The sequence below is a fragment of the Mesitornis unicolor genome, unplaced genomic scaffold (genome assembly GCF_000695765.1).
Source record: "Mesitornis unicolor isolate BGI_N332 unplaced genomic scaffold, ASM69576v1 scaffold11504, whole genome shotgun sequence".
Lineage (NCBI taxonomy): Eukaryota > Metazoa > Chordata > Aves > Mesitornithiformes > Mesitornithidae > Mesitornis > Mesitornis unicolor.
Genome location: NW_010180869.1, coordinates 80,305 through 106,686, shown reverse-complemented (window position 1 = coordinate 106,686; position 26,382 = coordinate 80,305). Strand labels below are relative to the sequence as shown.

General features: G+C 37.3%; 1 protein-coding gene across 1 annotated transcript in view; it reads left to right on the top strand.

The window, feature by feature from the left end:
* Positions 1-298: 298 nt before the first annotated feature.
* LOC104539644 (P protein-like) overlaps positions 299-26,382 on the top strand; it is a gene marked incomplete at its 5' end in the record, with an annotated part of 89,001 nt that continues 62,917 nt past the window's right edge. The window contains 6 exons of the mRNA XM_010183229.1: positions 299-446; positions 2,072-2,129; positions 3,521-3,629; positions 18,968-19,095; positions 24,079-24,138; positions 24,636-24,740. Coding sequence (XP_010181531.1) covers positions 299-446; positions 2,072-2,129; positions 3,521-3,629; positions 18,968-19,095; positions 24,079-24,138; positions 24,636-24,740 — 608 coding nt within the window. The remainder of the gene's footprint in view (positions 447-2,071; positions 2,130-3,520; positions 3,630-18,967; positions 19,096-24,078; positions 24,139-24,635; positions 24,741-26,382) is intronic.

Sequence of the window (26,382 nt, the reverse complement as noted above, 5' to 3'; positions counted from 1 at the left end):
CCTTAGCACTAAAGCTTGTGGAAGGCATTTGCAAGTGTTTGAAGACAAGACTTCTTCCTCTTTGGAAAAGGACTTTGAGATTAATTTAGTTAGATTTTTGAAAAGTTTCTATTTATTTTTTATTCCCTTCAGCTCTGTAAAATGAATGGTAAAAGCAGCTTCCTAAGCGGAAAACTGTTGGGAAACCATTCCTATTATTTTAACAGCTTTGAGTCCAGGACACGTTACACGTATTTTGTGCATCTGGTTTGGCATGCATTATACCTGCTTTAAGATTAGTGGTTTCACTTCTTTTTAGAGCTGAAACATGAGATTTATGTTTGGAGACTGACTGCACAGCGCATTAACCCTGCCAGCAGAGAGGAGACTGCCGTGAAATGCCTCTTGATGCAGAAGGTGCTGACCCTGGAGATGATCCTGAGGAAGAAGCTCAGGACATTTCACAGGTGAGCAGGGACTGGTATGTCCCACCTTCCCTCTTCATCCCTTGGTGGGCACAAGCTGTAAGTATAGGCAGATTTTTGGACTGGCAGGGAGCTTCTGCTCACCTCAGTCTACAGCCAGGAATGATAGTGTGGCTTTGTTAACGTCAGGGGTAATATTTCTGTTTAGTCAATGAGCCAAGGGCTCACCACTAGTCATTTTAGGCAGATCTGAAAGTGAAGACTTTCAGGGATATTCTCTAGGATGAGACCTATATTCTTACTTGTCTCTTGATCAGATGGGTGTTGGGGTCAGATATGAAAAGCCACCTTCAGCCTCAGTAGAACACAAAGTATTTTAGGATAAAACCGATGTGTAAGGCCTGGAAAATGTATGTCAATATGACTCAAATTTCAAGGCCTAGAAATTTCAGGTAGTATTTTGTTTAAAAGATCACAAATAATCATTAAATTTTTCCTTGCAATAGTAGCTTCAGTGTAGCAAAATGCTATATTTTGCTTTTTACTGAAAAATGCAAGTGTTCTTCTGTGAATTGTTGAGTTTGAAAAATATATAACCAGTAAATCGTAGCATTTTAAAATTGTTTCATAATAAATTTTTCAGTATGAACCTGAATATAGGCATAATCAACTTTATGTATAGAAAAGAATATTTTTTTATAAACTAGGACTAAGACAAATGCTAACCTTATTACGTTTATGTTCCAGCAAAAACAACTGTTGTGCTATGAAATTTGATGACTGAGAATAGCAGTGATAAATACTCTGAAAGTGAATTGACTAAACTAAAGTGAAACAGAAATAATTAATTTTCATTAATAAACACATTAAACAGGCAGTATGGACAAAGATACATAACTATATGATTTCTTAAACTTACTTCTAGTAATAAGATGATAGTTTATATAATATTTGCTGATATTGTGAACTTTGAATGGAGTGATGATATGACAAAAATGGCTGTTAAAATCATATCCTTTTTGAAAGATCATAGTGGATTATTACACTTTATGACACTCCACAGAAGACATATCTGAAGTATAAATAAAAATTGTATATTTAATCTTGAAAATCAGGATTCCTCTAGCACAGTACATTTACAGCAATGTAGAAGTTCATTAACATTAACAACAGCTCTCCTGAACTGCAAACCCCAAGGCTTTTTACTGGAGGACTGACTATGCTGATAACATGATGAAGTTATTTGGATCTTAAAAACTTCATTATAAAATGCAAATGTAAAATATATGTATTCTGACTTCTTGACACTAGCACATGACCCTTGTTTTATCGCGGCAGAGCATACGTCAACTCCTGAAAATATTAAGGAGACTACATAGTGCATATAGCCAAACTCTATACTGAGGTCCATACTCTGGAGACTAGCTCCTTCCAAGCCTGTAGCACACTTCATGAACTGAAGGTTTTGTGTATTAGTGGAGCATGCTACAGAAGTTGAGCCCTAATTGAGTGCTCTGACCACAAGAAGGCCACGGCTCCTTTGTGGCATGAGTTACTCTGTATGGGGGGAGAGGGTAATCTACTTGTGATGAGAGGGATTTATTCCAATGCTCTTGGCAGAGCTCTAATTTCACTCCGGAAAATAAGCAGATGTCATTTTCTTCCAGACAAATTTCACAAGAAGATAAGAACTGGGAAACAAATATACAGGAACTCCAGAAAAAAGTAAGTAGAAGACAGCTTTTCTCAGTATCCGTTTAAGCAAACCTGTGCCTTTATACAGAGAGAGTGCTTTATATCTAATGAAAATTTAATAACTGTTATGATAGCAGAAAAGCTGGAAGTCAGGCTGACTGGCTGCTCAGTGGGATGGGGTTACTGAACCACATTGTGAGGTTTTTGTGAAATCGTATACTTTTGTTTCTTAGAAAAAATATAATTTAAAGGATTAATAAATGATTCAGCACTGTTTTCTTGAACTTCTAATCAATGGTCAAGAAAGACTCAGAAGGTATCAGTAGGTTGTTAATAACCGTGATGCATGATGATACAGTACACTCCTGCTGACGCACAGAATACTGACTCAAGTTTGCTACACTGTCTGTGACAAACCTGCCTCATTATTCAAGTAGGGATAAACCACTTGGATAAATTCTGTTTTCTTTTTTGTGCACACAGTAATACTGCCTAAGTCTTTATGCTGAAAGTGGGTCTGATGAGAAGTAGACTCTGATTAATTTTACCTCAGTTTAATTGTTTAAATGTCATAACCTCTCTGCCTCACTGGCATCGCTAAGGAATCCAGGTCTGTGTTTGTTTGCTCAGGTCCTTGACTGAGACTTGACTGTCCTGCATGTCACACAAACAGAACAACACCAACAGGATTTCTTATTAGGTTTTACACCTTTTTCAAGGCATTGCATAAAAGAAAACCTTTTTGAAGAACTGATATTTACTTGTACTCTAGTGGAGCTTTAACGTATGTGGAAGAGACTGGAAACAAGAGAGGAACTCATGCTGGGAGAAGGTGATTTCCTGGGTTGGTGGCAAAAGTGAGATCAGAGTCATGATGGAAAGTGCTGGGTCTCAGAGTGAGAGCATGAGGAGCTCAGCACAGTGGTGCAGCAGCTGGGCACAGGAGTGTAGAAGCTGCATAGGGATTATGGGCTTGGCATGTCCATGAGAGTTGTACAGGAGGTATGAAAGATCTGACCTCTAGGCGAGGTTATAGGTTATACATACATGTGAAAAAGAGTGATTTTGTCCAGGATCATGAAAACAGAGTTTCCTGAGTGCCCCCTCTCGTAGGAATTGCATTTCAACCCTACTTCTGCTTCTGAAGTGAAGTTGTGGTGGAGGCAGCTGAACTCAGCTGTATGCATATGGAGCAGATGTTAGCTACTTGTATCTCTCATAGATGGGCCACTAAAATGAGCCATTCATGTTTTTTTATAGGCATGCATGAAATACTTCAATTTAAATATTACTGTCTTTTATGCTGAAGAGGAATATACAGTACAGGAATAAAAGTTTGCACTTTACACATGCTTTTAGTGAACTATAATAGATAGCTCCTTCTTTAATAGAGTTATTATTTTTTTTCTCCTTGTCTACAGCATAGAATAACAGACAAAATTCTTCTCATCAAATGCCTGGCTGTGCTGGGATGTGTCATTCTTATGTTTTTTCTCAACTCATTTGTTCCAGGCATCTACCTAGATCTTGGTAAGTTTTTTAGTTTTGTTCTAAGTAAAACTAGCAATCTTATTTTTCTGAGTCTGGATCTTTTCAGAAAGCCCTCTCCCACATGTTTCTAGCCTTACAATTCCACCAAGTTAATCAGAACAACAGTTTATCAGAATAGGTTTTCAAAATGCAGTCACGTCCCAGTCACCTTAGGAGGAATAAGAGAGATTGCTCATGACTTCGTTTTTCTGACTTCCCAATACTAACGAGCTGGCTAAACATTATGGAATGAGCAAATCTGACCTTGGCATCATTGTGCTGTAAGTTTGAATAAGTGACTAAGATGCATTATGGAGATCAGAAAATAATCACTTTCTAGAAGAATAAAAAAGTAGTCTGACATTATTTCTTAAGTATATATAACTCTTTGCATATCTTCCAGTCTCTATTACTTTATCACTAGAATAAATAATTTCCCAAAATAAAATCAGGAAGATGCTGTATATGTGTGAAGCAAAAGTAGCTGTACGCATACTTTCTATGTACATATCTATCTATGCAACTTTATATATAGATAGTTGTATATCTATGTGAAGACAGGCTCTGTATATCCTAAAAATAGAACCAGATTAAAGCTCATATTTAACTGAAAGACAGTCACAAAACCTACCTGTGCATTGCCCTACAAAAAAAATATTCCTTTGGCTGCTGAGCACTCGAAAGTTACAGAATTTCAGATTTATGTTGTTTTTTTCATGCAATTTGAATTCCCCCACTGTGTACATCCATCTCAGTGGCTGAAAGATACAAGTCTTGAAGAATAATTCATAATCAATAAACCATTGATTGAATCATCATATACACAGATACCACATTGAAATCCAATTTTGTTGTGCACAATATAGATCTAGTTATAGCTGTACAACGGTTATCAGGTTGTAAACAAGATCTTCCATATCTGCTGCTGACACTTCTGGTGAATTGACTGGCTTGGAAAGGCACCAGTAGTGGAAGGCTGTTCCCTCTGCTGGGACCTAGGGAAACACCAGTGTTTTGTATTGCCAACTCCAGCTGAAGGATATGGGCTACTATGTCCAGAGCAACATGTTTTACAGCTCTGCTACTAAATGCCTTTGTTGCAGAGACTGGATCCCAGACGCCAGGCCTTAGAGGTGCAGCATGGCTCGTGTCCACACTGCTCAGACCTTGTCCCTTCAGAGCAGACTGGCTGTTATCTTCACAGCACAGCAATTGGCCCTGTGTTTACTCTTGACATTGTATGCGTGGGTTAATTAATTTTTAGGTTTGTAGTGAGGGCAGTTTTGTAGCCTAGCAGAGCTGTGTTTTGAGATTATGAGGCTAAAGACATATGTTGCGTTATCTGCTACATGTGAGAAAGTTTGAAGACATAAAGCCACCTGGGATAATGTTTGAGTAACTGTACAGAGCTGAGAGTCCCAAATCTGATGTGGACTCACCCATGCTACTGTTTGGGTGTGATCCCTGAAATGAATTGTTTCCAGAACTGCATCTTTGTTTATTTTTATCTCAGATAAATCACAGTGGGTAACTGCAAGAGTTTGGAAGCAAAACGACACTTATGCAAGGGGGACTCTGAGGGACCAGGACCTTGCTGTGGACTTGGGCTAAGCAGTTATCTAGCAGTGTCCATACACCCAGCAAGACTTGTTGGCATACAGTGGAAGTCCTAGTGCCCTGGAGCACTGTGAGATTAGGAAAGGGGACATGGCAGCGAGGCTTTCTTCACCATTTCAAACAGTACCACAGCTGCTGTGACAGCTTTCTCATTCTGGAGTATTTGCCATGGAAATGGGCAATTTTAGCCAATAAAGGTTATTGGTCATTAAGAAGTTAAAAGGTAATACTGATGTGTTATAACCACAAAAGTGCGATATTACTAAGGTGTAGAAAAAGACAGAAATTGGAGACACATAAGGAAGGAGTTCACATCAGCAATTTAAGAAATCAATTTTCCTCTTTACTTTTCTGTATCAGATAAGTGAGCGCTGAACATGTAGGATTTATTGAATTAAACCCAACATCTGAAAGTGTTTTTGAAAAGCCACAGGCAGGCAGTGAAGACCACATAGCACTGGTTACATATGCTCCTGATAAGAAGTTCTTTCAAAACTGTAAAGTAGTTGGAGCCAGTACTAGCAAAAACTTAATAACTGATGATTGTTTTTTGTCCCACTTTATGTCAGTAAAATAAATGAAAAAAAATAGCATAGTTGACAGTGAAGGTTTCTATTATTCATTAGCTCATCCTCATCTGCAACCTTGGAAGCAAATAAGGGCTGTATGTGTACTGTATAATTCCTGCCTGTTCTGTATTCATGGCAAACCTATCAGATTAATGAATAAATGTTATTAAAGCACACACATAATTTCTATTAAAAATTAATGGAACCTGTAGACTTATACTGAGATCTCATTGGCCACTCCTGAATTCCACTATCTTGATGATAGCTGTCACTTATCACTACTGAAGTCATGCTGCTGTGGGTCTCTATGGATTTTAGTTTTCCAGTGCATGGAAATGAATTTCCTAAAATGCAGTACATCTTGTACTCTGATGGTTTGGGTAAATTTGTTCAGTATGTTTTTCTCATAAAAAAGAAAGTAGATTGTAGTTCAGTGTTTAATTTTCTACCAGAATAATGTTTTATACAGAGACTGAAGAGTTAGAAATCTAATAACTTTTAATTGCATTTGGTAGAGTGAATTAGAAAGATTATAGCATTCTTTATCAGTTCCCAGCCTTGATACAATTTTTCCATTATGAACTTGGAATCATTATTATAATTTGAGCAAACTGACATTTTAATTTAAATAATAAAAACTGCACACTTAGCTGCCTTTTAAAATGCAGAACACTCTCCTATTCAGTTTTCTTGTACCTGCTCATCAATTTATGTAGTCTAATTCTATGAAATATCTATGTTAATGAAAGATTATTAATGAGACTTTAAATAAACAGATATGGCAAACTTTAAGCCTTCTACAGTGCTTTCACTTGGCCACATGGGATTTTACTTTATTGATAAAGCATCTGAGAAAAGACAACAAAAGATGAAAATAGAGCCACTTTGAGTGTTGTACCTGGTGCCTATTTGACTTTAATTTCTAGGCAGGCATGTCTAGAGCTTTGAACTATAATGATATCCCTCAAAAAGAGAAAAAATATTTTAAGACTAAAATAAAGCAAGCTTTTGTTGAAATTTAAGAAAAGTTTTTTTTTTTTTAATAAAGAATGCTTGAAGTTACTGGGTCAGAAAGAATACACAAAATGAACTTATAAACTGCTTCTTTCTGCTTCTGTGGGGAAGGTACTTCCTCTTTTGTTTGGTTTCAGTCAGTTCAATGAGTTGCTGATAACTCAGTGTAGTTCCTTACAGTACCCATGAAGAGGGACCCTTCACCTGTGTGGTCCTGCTGTGGTCTGCCCCTTTCAATGGCCTCTGCAAGTGATGCAGGTACCCCACTCCTTGCAGACCCCCTCTTCTCACTCCTTTCCACCTCTGGACACTTCTTTCTCAAGGCCATGCTGAGTAGTTTCCAAGGCAGGGGAAGGTCCTCCCCTCCTTTTAGAGGGCTGCAACGGACTCTGCTGGTCTTATCTACAAGTAACAAAGTGCAAACCCAAGAGTAAACAAAAGAGATAATGCCTGTTTCAGAGAAGTGATACTGTTTCTATTTTGGCTGCAGACTGCTGGAAGCCGGGAAGATATGACAGGAGAAATAAATTGTATGTTTGCTTTATTTGTATATTTGTTCCCACATTATTGCCACTACTTTCCCTGTTGGAGACAGGACTCCTGAGTAGGAGACCCCTTGGTATTACCATCTATAGCTGTTCTCATGTTTCTTTGATTATTTAATTACTTATGCAAGAGGACAGAGAGAAATTTTTGGAGTTACTGGATTCTTTAGTAATTTAGGACTTCTATTTGCTTGGGCCCCAACAGAAGGCAGAGTTTCAAATCATAAAGCTTGAAGGAAGCTATCTTGGATTTTTTTTTTTTTTTTTCCTTCTGCAGAGGCATTTATGTCTTCACACTATTACCTGACCCCATTCTGATTGTTTTGGTGCTGTGGAGGTCTATGATCTTTCAGACATTAATGTTTAAGCTAATTACCTTCAGCTGCCCTTAAAATAATCTTTGGAGAAGGTCAGTAATCAGTGGAAGTGATCAACAACTGTGATTCATCTGACCTACTTTAAAGGTCTAATTCTTAAAATGATTTGCCTTACCTTGCATTACTTCACTCTTTATATGCCGGAGGGTGTCTTCTTAAGCTATACCAAGTTTTAGTCATAGGTACATAAAAACAAAACCCACAACAGCTAAATGGACAATTGGCTTTATAATTCATTACTTGGGGATTTACCTTCTATCTAAAATCAATTTTGGTATTATTATCCCAAGCAGTGTTAGCAAAAACCCCCAAACTTATGAAATTTAAAAAAAAATATAGTATGATTCTTTTAGCTGACTGAAGTGATCACTATGACCTTTCTGGGTAGTAGGAAAATTTCTATAAATCAGCACTGCATGTAACTTCTGTTAGAGAAACATCCTAGGTCTAAATTTTCTCTATCATCCTTTCTTTAAAATAAAATTGTTCAATATTTATTTATCTTGTTTGGCAACAGATCATTTATGTAGTTAAATCTAGTTTCTTTTGAAAAACTCTCTTGTCTTCTTTATTCACTGTGGTCTAACTTCTAACTGTGAGCTTGGTCAGCAAATACTGCTGCAGATACCTTTGAGGTTCTGAAACTTTCTTTTTGCAATTTGTCTTAAGTAGTTTTTTCATTGAAATATTTTAAAACTGTGACTGAATTAGTAGAACAGTATGGAAGTAATTGTTTTAATTTAATTTAAACCGACTTCCGTTTCTTTAGTAGGCTATATTATGTAGAGTTCATTTTTATTTTATTGCCAGTGCATAAAAGGAGAAATGTGTTCAGTTGTTCTAGATACAAAAGGGTCCTGTTGTATTGTCACTCCTTTGGATACCAGTTGTCATATTTTCTGACTAATTTCCATAATTTACTGAAAATTCATTGAAATTCACAGAAGAAATTACATATCTTAATTGGAAAGGGCTTCAGCAGAACAAAAAACTCCAAATTATATCCACAGAGAATTTTATGTAAATTATAGCAAACATTTTGTCTTGACTTGCAGAAAGGAATGACACCTCAAATTCAGGAGAATGGACTGGATCTGAAGTTTCTCCCATATGATTCCTCTTGATTTTCCTGCTGTTTTAGTTGAAGTGGATGTGCGTGATTTTCAGTTTATATTGTAATTTACCTAGGTGAACCAATAATTATAATAGAGTCAGAACTGAGTGGCCCTTAACTGGTAGCTTGTTTAATGATGAAGAAAGGGCTGCATTGCCCTAAAAAGCTTCACAAACTTGCATAAATTTGCTATTGTATCACAGCATGTCAGAAGTTCTGTGTCAATACTTGGATGAAGCTAATTCTCTATTACTGCAGTCTACTAAGATTTTTAACAACTAGCTTTCTTTTCTGTAAAATTTTCAACAAGGAAATCATTGCAGCACTGAATCATCCATAACAACTTGGAGACAGATCAGCAAGGGACTAAATAATTTAACGCTATAAACTAAACAAGAACTAATGTTGCACAAGTGAAATAAATGTAGTCTGTGTGGTTTAGTTCTGAATATGTAGCCTAGGAAGCTGCCTAAGGGGAACTCTAATAAACTTTTTCCCCCCACCTCTTATCTGGACCCTGGGACAAAGTATGTATGTGTGTTTGAACTTGTGCTAAGAGGTTTCTTTAGAATGGTGAAAATGTTTCTAAACTTTAACCACTCCTTTGCAGCTCTGTGTGAAAGATCCTGCCTGGTACAGACCCACAGAGATGATTGAGGGAGTGGAGCATCTCCCTTATGAGGAGTGTCTGAGGGAGCTGGGTCTCTTTAGCTTGGAGGAGACTGAGGGGTGACCTCATTAATGTTTATAAATTTGTAAAGGGCGAGTGTCAGGAGGAAGGAGCCAGGCTCTGCTCTGTGATGTCAAATGACAAGGGGCAATGGGAGCAAGCTGGAGCATAGGAGGTTCCATGTGAACATGAGGAAAAGCTTCTTTACTGTGAGGGTGACAGAGCACTGGACCAGGCTGCCCAGAGAGGTTGTAGAGTCTCCTTCTCTGGAGACATTCAAAACCCGCCTGGACACGTTGCTGTGTGACCTAGTCTAGGTGATCCTGCTCTGGCAGGGGGGTTGGAATAGATGATCTTTTGAAGTCACTTCCAACCCCTACCATTCTGTGATTCTGTGATTCACAGTGTGCAGCAGAACTTACCAGGTCCTGAAAGGTTTATAAATAGGCATAGAGAAGGAACACAGGGCTGAGAAAGGTGTGGACAGATCTCATTAGTCTGAAAGGGGTATCAGCATTGAAGCATCCATAAGGCTTTTATTTTTACACTTTGAATTGTTATTATGGAACTTTTTTTCATCTGCTACCAGTGATAAATAGATTAAATCATATTATGCTACTGTCCTGTATGATGGCGGAGTTGTATAAATCTGACGCTTTTTACAAACAATGAAAGATATGTGCAGAAACAAACTTAGCTCTCAAAATTTAAGTGTTTGTACCCATAGACAGAGAGAAAAAGCAAAAGTGTTTGTATTTCAGAAATGTTTTGTTTCAGGTGAATTTTTGCAACAGTTAAAATGAAAGGTTCATTATAGAGCTACTCAGAGTTACTAAGGAGTTAATTTATAAAATGTTTGGAAAAACAGATCAGTTTAATAAGCTGGTGTATAATTGTTTAGTGCTTAAGAAAAAAGAAAATCCTTGTGAGACAGACAGCTATTAAACTATAAAAACCGGTGAATGACATAGTTTTAAGAAAGCATAGGCTTAATGCCAAAAGCCACATTGTTAGGTTTAGTCCATTTTACATTTCACATCTTGTATTGCTGTATCTTCAGTGTTAAAAATACATATTTTCTCTTTAATTTCTTTCTGAATCTAACATTTATCTCCAGATTATATAGGATCTGTGATATTAATCTGTTTTAGCTGGGGAAAGCTTGTAGGTATTGACTGCTAAGTATCTGCTCAAATGATACTGAATTATCAACTGTAGTTAAAAATGTCACAACAAATATTTTATTTTCCTTGTCATATTTTCCCCTTTGTATTTTTTTTTTTTTACTTTGTAAAGATTTCCAACATGGTTTAATAAATTAAAGAACCAGATGCCAAGCCAGGGAAGCAACAGTTACGGACCTTTTCTGCAAGTTAAAAATATAATCTTGAATAATATGCAATTGCCTGGAAACGCCTTCACATAATTCAGTAAAATAGATAGTTTTGGTTCTCAAAACATTTGGATTAGAGATGCCTTCTCTGTATATGACAGAAGGGTCCCACTTTCAAAGTATAAGTCATGATGCTATGCTTGTGATATTGTGGGCAAAAAGAGGAATGTTCCTTATACCTGGAATTAAGAATTTATTGTTAGTCTAATTAAAAAATGTATCAGTGTAAGCAAAATGCAAGAAAGAGCTATTGTTAATCCTCTTATGATAATACTAACTCTTACAGTACAAATAATCTAATTAATACAAAACAAAACTCATTAACAATATACAGTTAAAACTGTTGCAAAAAAAAAAAAAAAGACAAAAAAAACAAAACCCCAAAATACTACCAGCATCTACTGCTTATATTCTGATGTTAGGGTCACACTTTGATGCTCTGCAGAGTGCTAAGGTTCACAGGTTTAGGCTGGGAGGAGTAACAACAAAAAGTGTCAATATCTTAAGGTCTTTGCAGGGATGAGCATGATTGGGCTGTCTTCCTCTTTTCCAGGTTGTGAATAGTGTTGATATTGATGGTTTCTTCCTCCTGGTGCCTGGGTCCACTCAAGTCCATTTTTATACATTTTCTAAAGCTTTCAAATTTGGTATTCAGCTCTCCATTATAGCCAATTTAATCATACATGGTGTGTTGTATGTATGATACATGCTTGTTTCTTGTCCTTTTCATTAGCCCTAAAAATGGTTTTGACCATCTTCTAAGTTTGCTCTGTTATCTATAACTAAACATTGTTGAGTTGCTGCTAATCCTGGGACCTTTGGTATCATGCATCCCTTTTTAGCTTCAATTACTCAACATGTGCACCCTTGTCTGTGGCAACTTCTTTCTTCTCTTACTGTTTTCCATTAATGGTCCACCTACATGAAGCTGTGACGTTGCTTTCCGTGATTAAAGTGGTTTGTTTAGATCCTGACCTGATAACTGTAAATGGAGCAACCATCTGTAGCATCTGACAACAGTGTCCAGCCTAATGAAGTAAGATATAGTAAAATTAGAAACATGCTTTTAGGCACTCTTCTTTAAAAGTCCTCAGCTCTTTCTGGAGACCCTTCCAGGTCCCTGCAGCTGCGTTTGCAGGGGCTGATCTGCAGCCCCGTTCCCCAGGTGGTATCAGCTACAACTGTCAGTGGAATTGGGCATATTTGTCCTCATTTAGTGCTCTTCACCTCCCTGCTCTTGCTTCCTTCGCCTACTATTTTATCTGTTCTGGCATGTAATGGTGTTGGTTTAAGTGTTCTAGTACTTTTTAATCGAGGTGAAGTAGAGCACTACATTTGACACCTCCTGTCCCTCTGAGTATGCAGTATGGATATTTGCACCGTGAAGATGCAAATTGTTGTTTTAAAATGAGAATGGACACAACTGTATTAAAGATATTTAGTACATCTTTGGTTTATAGTGATGTTGAAAAATTCCTGGTACAGAGTATATAAATATGAGTTAAAAATAAATTTGACAATTATTTTGTAATAATGAGAATATCAGAATGGAGCTAAACTGATGCAGTCAGAATTGACTCAGACTCAGAAAGTCTGGTCAAGATCTTAGTTATTTCTCCTCAGCAAAACACATTGCTTCTGAAAATAAGAGAAATCTGATTTCCATGATCCCTACAGTCTTAATTTCTTTTAGGATAGTTTTCAAAGAAATCTCCCCTTGAAATTGCACAGTCATCTCTATAAACATGTAATTATGCATGGAAACGTTCTCTGTCCTTGCAGCTGCCTGTACACTTGACGAGAAAAAAAGAACCAGTAACAATTTTTTCTGCTAGCACAGCTATTGCACTTCATTGCATACTTCTAGAAAAGCTAACCTTTCCTCTATCTTGATATTTGAATCTTCTGAAATTATTTTCGGTTCACAGGAGTCAATGAGGCTATGGCAATAGAGTGTGTTTGTTTGCAGTGACCTTTACCAAGATAACTGTAAATTTTTTAGACTTATGAATTGGTGCAATATATACAGCTATATATTTGTCAACACATTCCCTGTAGATATATTGCCCAGCTATAGTAATCTGTAATCAGGGTTTCATTTTTTACAGTGTTCTATCTTGAATGCCATTCTATCTCGACTATGAAATTGTGTTTGGAGTATTAACAAAGTTAGATGTTGACATTGCAACACATTGGTGAAAGTGGTTTCTGCATTCTGACCTCATGGTACTACAGCTATGCAACAAAGCCCAGCCCAACCTTTCCTACTGCACATGTGCTGATCTGTGATTACACAGCAGCTAGTCCTCCTTGTTTTGTGTTACGCTTCTGGTTCTTAACTTTGCTATTTCCTTCTGTCAGCATGTGTTTCTGTTTCTTTTGCCTTGCATGAGGCAACTTTTTTCATGTTCTTTCAGTCCTCTTGTATTGTATCAAGCATTTCCTGTTGTGGTGCAAGCTGTCCTGGACTGTCACCATTGCAATTTTGCCCTCAAGGAGTAGCCTTAAACTAGTGTTACAGATAGCACAGAGCAACTGGAAATTATTTCTATGAAGCTAAGACTATGAAAAGAGACTGCTCAAAAGACCAGCCAGTTGCTTTGTAAGAGGGAAATTTTATAAAAAAAGAATATTAAAGATAAAACAGTGCTTATCAGTGGACAGCAAGTATTATTTATAAACATTCAGCATGATTTCAAAATGTATATTTTCAGGGATGCCTGATAGAGTAAAATAAAAAAATTATGAAAACTGAAATACAGGTAATTTTCATTCACATTCAGAACAACTGGTGAAACATATTCCATGGATAGGGCAGGCACTACTGGAAATACGTTTTTGATGTAACTTTTTCACCCAAATATTTCTATATGCATGTTTGTATGTAAAGGATGTGTATGTTTTACATAATACTACAACTACACTATAGTGTATGAAGGACTGCCATATATCATTAGGCTAAATTTTGAGGGATTGTGGAGTTAATTAGGCTGCTTCTTCCTCATATATTCAATAACATGCTGTGTAAACAATTATTCAATGGGAAGCATCAAGTATGTTTGAGCTAGTAAGCCTGTTATGGACATTGTGGGCTAAAAGAGTTTCTACAATTCACAAAAAAGTTGCCGTGGCCATTTTGACAAACAGAGAATTGTTAAGATCACAGAAAAAGTATATCATATTTTGGTCATTGACAAATGTCTAAAAAATCAATGTCTATCCCATTATCTGCAGATAGGAGTATTATATTTTAATCTAGTAGAAGATGGTCTAGCTGATTTTTAGGAAACACTAGATATTTCTTAACTGCTATAAATATGTGACTCTGAATACTGTGTAGCCTGAGTCTTCCTCACTGCTATTATACTTCCTCCTCACTCCCTCTCATCCTAGTACTGCCACAAACAGGTTGCTCTTTGTCCTCTGGAGCAGTCTGGTACAAACCTCAAGACTTGCTAGGACTCATTTAATCTGCTTATCTTTGAGCTAAATATCCTGGAATCTTGAAATTTTTCCTCAAAAGTCAACTTTTCAGAGTGTTGACTGTACTGACTTCTCTGCCTTGTATTTCCTAATGAGTATGCATCTTTCTTAAAGTGTATCTTCTCAGGGTTTAACAGGGATGAAGAGAGCAGAGCTTGCTTCACAGGATTTGCCATTTATCATCCTGCTTCTGTGTTTCAGTGGATCATTAGGTTTGGTTGTGATCTGCTGTATTTCTTGAGTCATTGCTGCAGGACTGTTAGGCATCCAGTTGCCTCCCACCCTGGATTTGTGCAGTTTTAACTCTTCCTGCCTAAATGTAGTACCCTGCACCTGTCTTTCTTGAGCTGCTTACTGTTTTGCCTGGGCCAGCATTAAGACCATGCAATGTTACCCTGGCTTTGGTTTTCAGCACAAATGTCTCAAGTGCCATTTCAGTTTCCACAAAAGTGAATTTTAAGTACACCCTCAGTATTCATAAAGACATTATTTCAAATTCTGTGCACATAAAGTGAACATGCAGTGTCTACATGCTCACATTGTTAGGAGGAAGCTTATTATACTTTTCAGCTGGTAGTAGGTCAGACAAAATTACTTTTAAATTTTTCTTAATGAGCATTTGAAAGGCCTACAGTTTCATAAAAATACATAGCGGTTTTTTTCTTTCATTTCTTTCTCTTTCTCCTACCTTCCTCCCATATATTCTAGACTTATATTTGATTCTATTAGATTGTTTTCTATTTTAGTTCTTCTGATTGATTATTTCAAAATAAGGGTTTTTTGAGTAGGATTGCAATTGTATTCTCATCATGAGCTACTTATTGTTGCAAAGGTGTTTTTCCCTACTGTGTAAAATGCATTAGAAAAGCAAAGCACTCAAGCTATTTCTAACATACCTTTTTATCTGATGCCAAGCAGAAAACATGAGAATCTTTTTTCTGAAGAATGCATTATAAGGTGCATTTTATAATAAAACGTAATTTTATTTTTCCTAAAATAAATATAAACTGTCACTGTCTTCAACAGGTACCATAGTGCAGTGCAGAAATGAAATTCAGATTCAGTTTTTCTCCATATTCTATTTCCACAACATCAATTGTGAAACAGAGGCACTAAAAGGCAGTAAAGGAAGTGGTCTGTGGACCTATAAATGGGATTTGCTTTCACTATAGTAATGAGAAGTTATTTTTTGAGATTATTTCTATTTCATTTCTTCCTGGCTATCTTTTGTGGCCCAGTAAGCTAGAAAACAAATGAACAGAGAAGCCAGCCTCTAATGTAACCTAGTACTTTCAATTCCTCAAAAAAGAATGAATAGCTTTGAATTGAATCCAGGGCAAATGCAAAGCTACCCAAATATACAAAACACTGATATAATACGTTCATTGTCATGAACATACTTAGAAAGGCCTTGGAAAAGCCTTAGAAAACCTGTCCATTTAGAAAGGCAGGCTGCCATGTGTCCATTAACTTTGTAGTTAACCTTGACAAGCAGATCAGCAGATAGCACTCAGTCAAGCAGTTATGGCGTACACTAACTACTGTGGCCTTCAGGCTCCAGAGGAAGGCTTTACTTTTGTCCAGCTGTGGGGTCTTTGAAGTCAAACCGTGATAGTAAAAGGCATCGTGTGTGGATATCTTGCATAAAGTCCCCGAAATTTCTTGAGAGATCACCTCCTTCCTCTCCTGTTCCCTCTCAGAGATGGGTAACTGCGTCACCTCCTTGCAGGCACAGCAAGGAAAGCCAAGATAATCTGAACAAACTGTGTGTGCAGACTGAAATGAGCTCTGTGCAGACAGAACTGGTAGCTGACGTGTTTGAGCTGTACTTGTTAGAGCACTGCAGGAGGACGTGTCCCTTTTCCGTCCATGTTCCCAGGGAGCAATATTGTATGTCAGGGCACAGTTGTCTCATGGAAAGATGTGTGTATGGAGCTCATATGTGCTGATAGCACTCATGGTGCTAGAAATGCCTGGCTCTATCCACTTCTTGTACCATTCACTTATATTTAATTAGCATTAGTTATCTCTGTAAAGCATGTTGAAGTTGATTTGTTTTTGTTGTAGGCAGGAGAGTAGAAATAATGCCAAGATATTATCCCAGATTGTTCCAGAACTATTGAGAAATTGCTGTTCTTTAAGTCTTCACTTTGTTGTACTTTCATACAAAATTTGTGTGACAAAATGTAATGTTGTCACTTGTATTTGTAGAAAATAGCAGTAAAATTCTGCTACTAAGCTCCTGATGTGCGCACATCTACTTCTGTTTGCAGTATTCTTCTAACAGGAATTGCCATCATCTATCTTTATCTGAGGCAGAGTTGGGCTCACTGTTTTTTACTGGAATTCAGAGAACAGTCAAGACTTAACAGTCAGAAGAAAATTAGCCAGTGTATTTCCTAGTGATAGATGGGAACTGACAGTTCTCTCCATCCCCTTCTTTTGCTTCTTTGGAAACTTTGGAAACTCCTGGAGCACTCTGGTCCCTGTGGTTTGTTTTTGCAAAGTCTGGTTTGACCATGGTATGAATGAGATCATGAAGAATTTTCAGAACGATTTTCTCAAAGATCCTGTAGATAACATTTTCCATTTGAACATTGAAGCTACATACATACTCAGAGTCTGGTGCACAAAGAAAACGTATACGTTTGCAACTTGTGGCAGAATCCAGCATTCATCCTAAGCAGTACAGAGTATTACCACTCTGATCAGTTCTGGAGTGTCTTTCCAATGGGTGGTAAAAATGTAATTCTTCACAATAAAATTTGGCAGCTGTTTGGAAAGAAGAGAAGCAAAGTTGTGTGTACCTGAAACTACAAAAGTGTGTCTTTTACACAAATGGTTCCTGAGGATTTAGGTGTAAATAGAGAAAGCTGCTCTAGCCCATTGCAAAATTTAGAAGGCTGGGACAGTTGTGACGCAGCACTTCTTTCATCTTCAAAAAACCCCTGACCTCTGTGAAGAAAGAACCTCCATACAGTACTAAGGTTAATCATGCTTCACTCCAGTGCACCACATCCAGCTTTCCCCCTTGTACAGCTAAACTGAACCTTTTCTAGCAGTTGGCACCTGTCTCCCTGCTTCAGTGATATGGATTGGGTTTCACACTGGCTGTACCACATTTCATACCCAGTGTGTTCCTTACTGATCCCCAAATGTTCCTTACTGATCACAGTTGACATGAAATTCTCATTGAAAAAGTGCAGTATGTCACTGGAAGCTCCTAAAATGTACTTGAGAGAGCAAAATGCATTCTTCAATTGGGGAATACTTATGTGACACTATATAGGATTTTTTAGAGAAAATAGTTAATGTTTACAGCTTCATAAACAGTGAGAATGTTTGGTGTCTATTTCTTTTATATTTAAGGTGGATTTAAGTGGAATAGATCTTAATTTAAAACTGTTGGATGTTTTTGGATCTATTTCTTCTTTTAACTTAATGGAAAAACACTTATTCATAAGCTGTAATTTGAATGGCCTAAAATTTTATGAATCACTCTTCTATCTCAGAATTTTTTTACAGCTGTGGTTTTTGAAGGCTTTTGGAGAGAGATCACTTTATTCATCTTATCTATTTTGAAGCAGAGGTCTATTCTCTCAAAGTCATATTTGGTATTTGATTATAAGTTGTTTGCCAGCAAAGATTGTTATTCTTCTTTCTTTCTCACTTTTTTCTGCAATTCTGTGAATCCATCACTTTCTGACTGTGAATACATGAAATGGGATGAAGTGTATGAAATAGTCACAACAAAGACAGAAATTTCCATGTCATTAAAAACCCTTAAAGTATGTATGTTAGTTTTTAATATTAAAAAAACATCATCTGCTATTTAGGGGAAAAAAACTAGAGAAGAAACACGGAAAGAAGAGCATCATTCTGAAGCAAAATCCATCCAAACCTCTTTTGTTTCATGTCTGAAATCCCATTCTATTGTTTAAGATAAATGTACCAGAGGAATCAAACAGCTCCAGAAAGCATTTTAACTGTGCAGAGGGACAGTGAGTCTTGCTTGGATGGGAGATTTGCTGATTACTTTCTCTGGCTGATTGTGCATTTGATTTGCATTTTCTCTCAATCAGTTTCCTAAATATGTCCCTTAAAACACTGCAGGGTCTATAGAGGGATCCTGTCTGGAGAGATCCTGTTTTGCAATTTAAAGTCAGTCCCTCTTCTGTTTTAAAGAGATTTTCCTTTCTGCTGTTCATCTTTTAGCGCACATAGCCAGTAAGTCTTCAAGTGGGGCTGCAGTCAGCTTTTCAGGGGCTGCAGAGTCCTTCAGTCTACCTCCTAAACACCTAAAGGTTTCTCTATGATTCAAACCCACTGATTATTTAGGCTAATCCAAATGTGCCTTATTTGCCTTTTTTCTTTTCTAATTTATTTTAATTTGAAAGCAGAGACCATTCATCCTGGGGTATCTATGAACTTTCCCTGTTAACAGAGTCAGAGCAAAAGTGCAGCAAAAAACTTAGAAAAACACAACATTATAACTTTTACAATGGTAGCACACAACAAATATGTGAACTGTAAAGTGTTATTTTCTTCTTCTGCAGGCTGGATTGCCATGTTGGGAGCCATTTGGCTGCTAGTGCTAGCAGACATCCATGATTTTGAGATGATACTGAGCAGAGTTGAGTGGGCAACCCTCCTTTTCTTTGCAGCGTTGTTTGTTCTCATGGAGGTAAGATTCTGTGATTTCTAAAAACTGAAGAGTTACAACCAACCTAAAACATGAATTATGCTCCTGGGCAGAGGCCTCCTGCAGATTCAATCCCACTGGCATGTTGAATATTGAATGTAGTTGCAGCACTATGGAGAGAAACTGCAGAGTGGTGGAAGGTGGCTGGACCTCTTTGAGATTTCATTTTTCTCTGTAAAATTGGTCTCACTCTCTCTCCTTCTGCTGCATTTGCTTCATACATCTAACACAATCATTGCCCGTAAGTGGAATTTTGGTTTCCAGGTTTGGTGGTGGTCTATGTGTACAAATATTTTATATGCATTTATGTGTTTGTTTTGCAATTATGTAGAAAAGTGATAGGAAAAATAAAAGAACAAAAATAAACCATAGTTGAAAAATGCTCCCGGTGCTGTCTGCTACGTGCTGGCTAACAAATGGTCTAAGAGGTTTCATGGCAGTACAGTTTGAAAGGATAATATCACTGAGTTTCAGTTTGCAATTGTAATTTAAAAAGATATTCAGTACTTGAAATGCCTGGATATCTTGCTGTGTAGTTTCTTTGTGTTTGTCTGCTTGACTATCAGAAACAGTCCAGCCATAATTGTATCCCATTTTATTTTTTTGCTTTTGTATAGCTTGAGAGGATTTATTTTTACCCCAAGCATTTGGATAATGCTTTTTATGAATACCCACATTTACTTGTCAATTAGGCTTCTGTGCATTCCCTAGAATGCTCGGTATTTTTCAGTTGTTATTTGTTGGGTTTAAATGATGTAATTATGTTGTTGAAACATGACCGATAAAACCCCAGTGACCACTGGCACTGCCATGACTAGTGAGTTATTAGAGTGAGAAGCCTGGGAAAAGCCTGTAATAATGAATTTGCTTGCACAGCCTTCTCCCCCTCTCTTCGCTCCTCCTGCCATTAATTGCAAAGAGACCAAAAATGTGTAAATTGGGATCTATTAAAAAATTCACCAACAGTAAAAGGGAAAAAATTTGAAGCAAATACAAATTCCAAATCAACTAACTCTAATTAATGACAAAGGGGAAGTAAAAATCTGGTAACCTCTGAGAAGATGAATGGGAACTCTCATTATCATTAGGAAGCTTGTTTGTGAGCTAGTAGATCTAAAATTAATCAGGAAATGTTGATTTATTCTACACACATTAGCACAGGCAATTTTTATTCTCTATTCTATCAGGCTTTATATATCCTTGCATTTTCTAGCTCTTATAGGGAACCCATATTGAAGCCATGCTTATTTTGTCTACTACTTCTGTAACAGTTTATTGGTTGCATTCCCTGATGTATTTATTGTTTTAGCTTGAATTGAATGGTTTTGATTTGAGTGCTGTGTGACTGCACAATAACATAGTAAAACATGCAGGAAGTTACTTGCCTTTTACTGCCAGACTTCGGATACAACTGTTGGAATTCACTGAACTTCATTTTTATGGTTTCTCAGGTCACCAGTGAATAGTTTGCTAACGAAAGAATATTTTTCCTGCCTCTCTAAAACAGCAGCAGCTTAAGGTCATGAAAGAAACTTGTACTGATAATAAAGAAAAAAGTGGGAGACATTAAATTCTTCCCCATAAATGAATAAGAAACATATTCTAAATATCATCACTGCTAATTTTGATCTGAATCTGTTATTCTTTGGATTATCAGGAGATGACAGTCCTTGCCAAGGCATTTTTCTTGCCTTCAGTTTAACAATGTCAAGAAGAAACAAGTCAAAACAAAGATATGCATTGAAGTATAAGAAGTCTTTCCATCATCTAGGCATTCAGCAGTTGTCAGCTGATATTCTTCACCCTTGTTGATCCTTCACCTTGGATGGTTCCCAGTCTGAAGCGATTTTCTGCTGCTATAAATGTTCCTTTTTCTATTATAAGGCACATTTAGAAACCTGTGTGGGACTTAGGCTGCAAGTCATTTTGGAAAATGTGGTTTGAGTTCCAGAGCCATGAAGGAACTCCTGGAGGTTCTACCTTTGGGTGCTCATCGATCCAGTCTGGTAGATCTTTTGCAATGAAAGAGCTGGAAATCCTTTGGAGCTCTTTTGTTTTCTATCATGTCCTTCAGGTAATTTGTCTCTACAACTGCCTTTTCAGTCCTTGTTCACAATTGCTGTTACAGACTATAAAATCTCTTTGCTTCTTTTATCTCTGTAACAAAAGTTCCTGTGCCACTCAGGAACACAGTATTTTGTTCAATTCTATAGTAAAAAATTGACATTTTACCTTAATCCCTTCAGGCAGAGTTTATTTACAACAGTCATCATGACATACTGTTCATAAAAAGATTTCATGGAAATTTTTGTGCAGAACTTAAACTTTGATCTAAAACGGCACATAATTTTATATGCAGCAAGACTCTATTTTGAGCTGTCAAACAGGAACTAGTACGGTTGAAGGCACCAACTAGTCCAGTAATACTTATTCATCTTAGAAGACACAAGCAGATCAGGAGATCCTCTATGAAGTTTACACCCAGGGAAAGTCACTAACAGGGTTCTAATTGCTGACTTTCACTTAGGTGTTTGCAGGTGATTGGTCTGTATATTTTAGAGACATCCTAAAGTTGGTTATATGATCAGTATTGTCATAATCTCTAATGTGATGGGCCACCTGCAAACTGATTGACTTGTAGGAGTGATGTGTGTGTTCTTCTTTCCCTCTTTCCCAAATATCTCTTTTGTAGTACCATGTCTGGATTCCAAAACAAATTTTAAGTGTTACTGGAAAATAATATGTTGCATTAACAGATAATTAAGTAATAAGGCAGCAATGTCTTTATAATAACTGAATGTAACTCTGAGCTCTGGTTACTGATGGTGATGTGTTCAAAAGTTTATTTTAATGTGTGAACACAAAGTAATTGCAGAAAAAAAATACAGTTGAATTTTTTTCTTAAAAAATTAAGAACCTTGTTTTCACGTACAGTTTAAAAGTCATTTCATAACCTGTGAATTGATGAAGGAACACAGATAGCTTAGAATTAAAATGGTAACTTAAAATTAGAATTCAAAGAATTCATTTCTTAGGAGACTTTCTCCTGGGAAGTTAAAGTCATGAAGAAATATCAATTTTTTAAAGTGTAATTTGTTTGTGTATGTACTTACAAGTTTTATGATTTGTTTTCTGCATGCTGCATCTTTAAATGTAGATATACCTTTTCTTGTGCAATGCATTGTTAAAAGGAAATGTAATTTCAGGGCCAAATTTAGTATGTGGTGATACTCAAACCACTACCATTCAGCTGCTGCCTGAACGAGCTGCAGGTAGAGGAATCACTGGTCTGAATGACAGCCTCTTTGTCACACTGACGTTACTGTGCCTTACACCACACCACTCCGTGGTTATTAGGACTTTGTCCATCTCTGCCACAGAATTTGACAGCATGCGAGATGAATGTTGTTTTTTTTTCCCACTGTTGTCTCTGGAGGGCTCTGTCTGACCGACAGGTGTGCGGGTTATATGGAGTTATGTTGTGTGAATACTGACATCTGTGGCTCTATGTGGGAATGGAGGCAGTAAGTGAGGCATCGCACCTGACTGATCCTTTGTCGCAGCAGAAAAGCTGAAAGAAAGCCAACCAGCGTGGTCCAGGCTGAACCAAAAATGATGTGTTTTTCTGCTCTGAGAAACTGAAAAGTCATAAAATTGATATGCACCATTCAACCTGAAAATAGGACTTCATTCTGAACACTTATAACAAAAGAATATAAAACCAAAGTGAATTAAAGGCTAGCTCTCATGAGTTAAAATCGCCCTTTTACCTCATGGTTTGAGGGAATAGATCATTCTGCTGGGGTGTGAAGACTCAGTTTGTATTTTCTTATTTGCCCAAGATGAGATTGGAACCATCACCGCTTGACTGGAGTCTTGCTATTTCTTTTCATCTGTGGTAGTAACCATGTTTGCATGGGATGCTACCTAGGTATTCTGTACAAATGGGAACAGCTCTCACAGGAAGGACAGCACACCATGGCCCAGGCTGTCCCCTGGCTCAAAGCTTACGGGGCTCCTTTCCTTGGTTTGGGTGCCGGACTTGGCATCAGAGACATTGTTTTCCAGTCTTTCAGGTGCTGCTGCCTCTGTGCCAATTTCCACTCACCCAAGACCTCTAGCCTGGTTTAGCAGATGGGTAGTGTCATTTTTTATGGGTCTGAGGAAGCTGTTTAACAGAAAAGTACATTTTACATTCTCGGCTTCATCTGAGGCTGAGCACAAGATGCCTGATTTAATCTGACCTTTAAACACGTGATATACTTCTATCTATGTTGTGGTTTTAGGGAAGTTGGTTTAATCAGTTGGGTTCAGTATTCAGGAAATGTATGAATGTAATCTTTAAATTTCAGCCATTCGCCGATTCCTGTGCCCCCTACTCTTATGCAATCTCACCAGTCATTCCAGCACAACCAACTGCAAATACAGTCACTTCTGCAAATAGATTCCAGTTCCTGCCATGTCTTTTATTTCTACCAATTGCAAAGTTGCTGTAGAAGCTACAGTAGATTAATATCAATAACTTGTTAATGGGAAGGAATTGTATTTGCTTATATCCACTGGAAAAAATGTAACTGCATGAGATACTTCAGTAGTTGATATCAATGTTTATAAATTTGTAAAGGGTGAATGTCAGGAGGAAGGAGCCAGGCTCTTCTCTCTGATGTCAAATGACAGGACAAGGGCCAATGGGAGCAAGCTGGAGCATAGGAGGTTCCATGTGAACATGAGGAAAAACTTCTTTACTGTGAGGGTGACAGAGCACTGGACCAGGCTGCCCAGAGAGGTTGTGGAGTCTCCTTCTCTGGAGACATTCAAAACCCGCCTGGACACGTTCCTGTGTGACCTAGTCTAGGTGATCCTGCTCTGGCAGGGGGGTTGGACTGGATGATCTTTCGAGGTCCCTTCCAACTTCTAATATTTCGTGATTCTGTGTGATTCTGTGAATGTATTTTCTTTTTTCAGGCTTTGGCTCATCTGCACTTAATAGAGTATATAGGAGAGCAGACAGCTCTGTTAATAAAGGTATGTTTAAAATATTTACATTTTTTAAACAGTTAAGAAAAACACATTTACTCCAATAGAATAATGAATAATATTTCCATTTTTATTTTAGTGTTAATGACTGCATTTCTGTATCATCAGTATCTGTTCACAGCCAGAATAAACATAGCCATAAATTCAAAAGGGAAGCTTTTTCTGTAGTCTAAAAAATCAAAAAGATATAAAGAGTAAAAGGCAAAAATTCAGAGTTGCACAGTTTATTTCTTGTGTGAAATGTAAGTATGAGTATTAGAAATATCAGTCTTTGTATTTCTATTTGTTCAAATGTTCTTGGAATAAGAGTAATTGTGTTACTAGTTATTGGGCTGTTTCCTTTAAGATGCTTTTCCTATCTCAGAGCCTGAAGGAGTAATAAATGTTGATGAATTAAAACTGTGAAGAACATGCAATTACACCATCGAGGGGACAGAGCAACACTGATCTCATCAAAGTTCTGATTTGATCTCTTTCAATTCTAGGTGGTTCCTGAGGACCAGCGCTTGGCCGTGGCCATTGTTTTAGTGCTCTGGGTGTCTGCTTTGGCCTCCTCCGTGATTGACAATATCCCTTTCACAGCTACAATGGTAGGGGTCTGCACAGGACTTGCACTGCCTCCTCCTCATGCTGGCAAGGGAGCTGAGCTTGCAGATTACAATTTGCTTTTTGTTTGACCTCTTCTGTGTTGTGGTTTACCTTATCCCCTGAGTCTGGATCATTATTACAAGCTTATTCATGCCATTTAGGCAGCTAGCTGGCCACTGCTGCCAGCAGTCACAGTTAGCCATGGAAGTGGATGCATGGTTTTAGCTGTGGTTTTGCACTTTCCCTCTTATGTCGACATCCATAGCTGAGAAGTAAAAATCTTTTTTTTGATGGAAACTGTCACTAACCGTCTGGTGCTATCAATATTTTCCCTCTATGCACTGTGTACTTACGTTAATGCTTTTTTAATACCTGAACCTTTTATTGCTACCATACTTATGTAATTAGTTTTAAAAGCAGCAAATAACATTAAGCATAACAAATGTTTACCAGCAGCTGAGTTTTAATATCAGAAAAGTATCAAATAATAACAAATTAGGGCACAATAAGATAGGATTATTCAATCAAGTTCTCTGTTTAAAGTGCTTCTGTATGAATTTCTTCATTATACAGTAGTAATGATTTGTTGTTACGGCATGTTCTCTTTTAAGCGTAAGTTTTTTCTTCCATCGTTATTGGGTGGTCATGTCGACCCCTAGCCTGTGTCAAGGTTTAAGACTATAGAGCATATGATAGGTTGGACAGATTTGCGACTGCTCTATGTTAATGTGGTATTTTGATTTGATTACCGTGGTGTTTCCTGTGGAATCATTGTTTTAATGAAAACAGACTGTAAGCAATAGGCATGAAGAGAAAGATTGGTTCAGGCTGAGTCACCTCCCTGCAAACACTTGAGGACTATTAAGCAATAATGCAGAAATCTTAGCTTCAAAAGTTTTGCTCACATTCAGCAGGTCTATGAATACTGGTTTGGAGCAGGACACCTGCATGCATATCAGTCAAAGGGTCTTTTACAATTTTGAAAGGAATGCTCTTTCAAAAGGGTTGTGTTTTGGAGAAAGGGACTGAAACACAGCAATCTTTTGGGATGCCTGAAGACCACTTCTTTTGTATCTTTGAGGGAGTGAAATACAGATGGACAGGAAATGATTCCTGAGAAGGTTTTAGACAGTTCAAATGTATATCCTTTTCATCCCATTCTCAGCTGAACCCAAAAGGTTGCTACTTTTTTTTTTCCTTTAAAAATAGGTGGAGAGTGAAGGAAAGAAGAAATAAAAAAAAAAGCAGACATATTCTCACCTATGCAAGAGTAGTCATTAGCTGAGCTGCTAACGCATTATTGTATTATACAGCAGACTAAAGTCAAGACCTAGCATCATCTAGCTCAGTGAATGGGCTTGAACTTTGGTCTTTGTCATTCTACATTAGAAAATACTTACAGAAAATTCCTAAGCAACTAAGTCCCAAGTTCTTATGTAAGATTGTATAAAATTTCATTTTAGATCCTTTTAGTTTCTTTGGCACTGGATTCTTACTGTCAACAATATTTGGTTTTGGAAGGCTGTTTATCACTATATATGTCAAAGTTATGGACTCCTCATGAGGAGTATTACGTATATTGAAGCCAGCTCTTTTGCAGAATAGCTTTTTGCTAATTGGCGACTGTGTGTGTATTTAACAAAC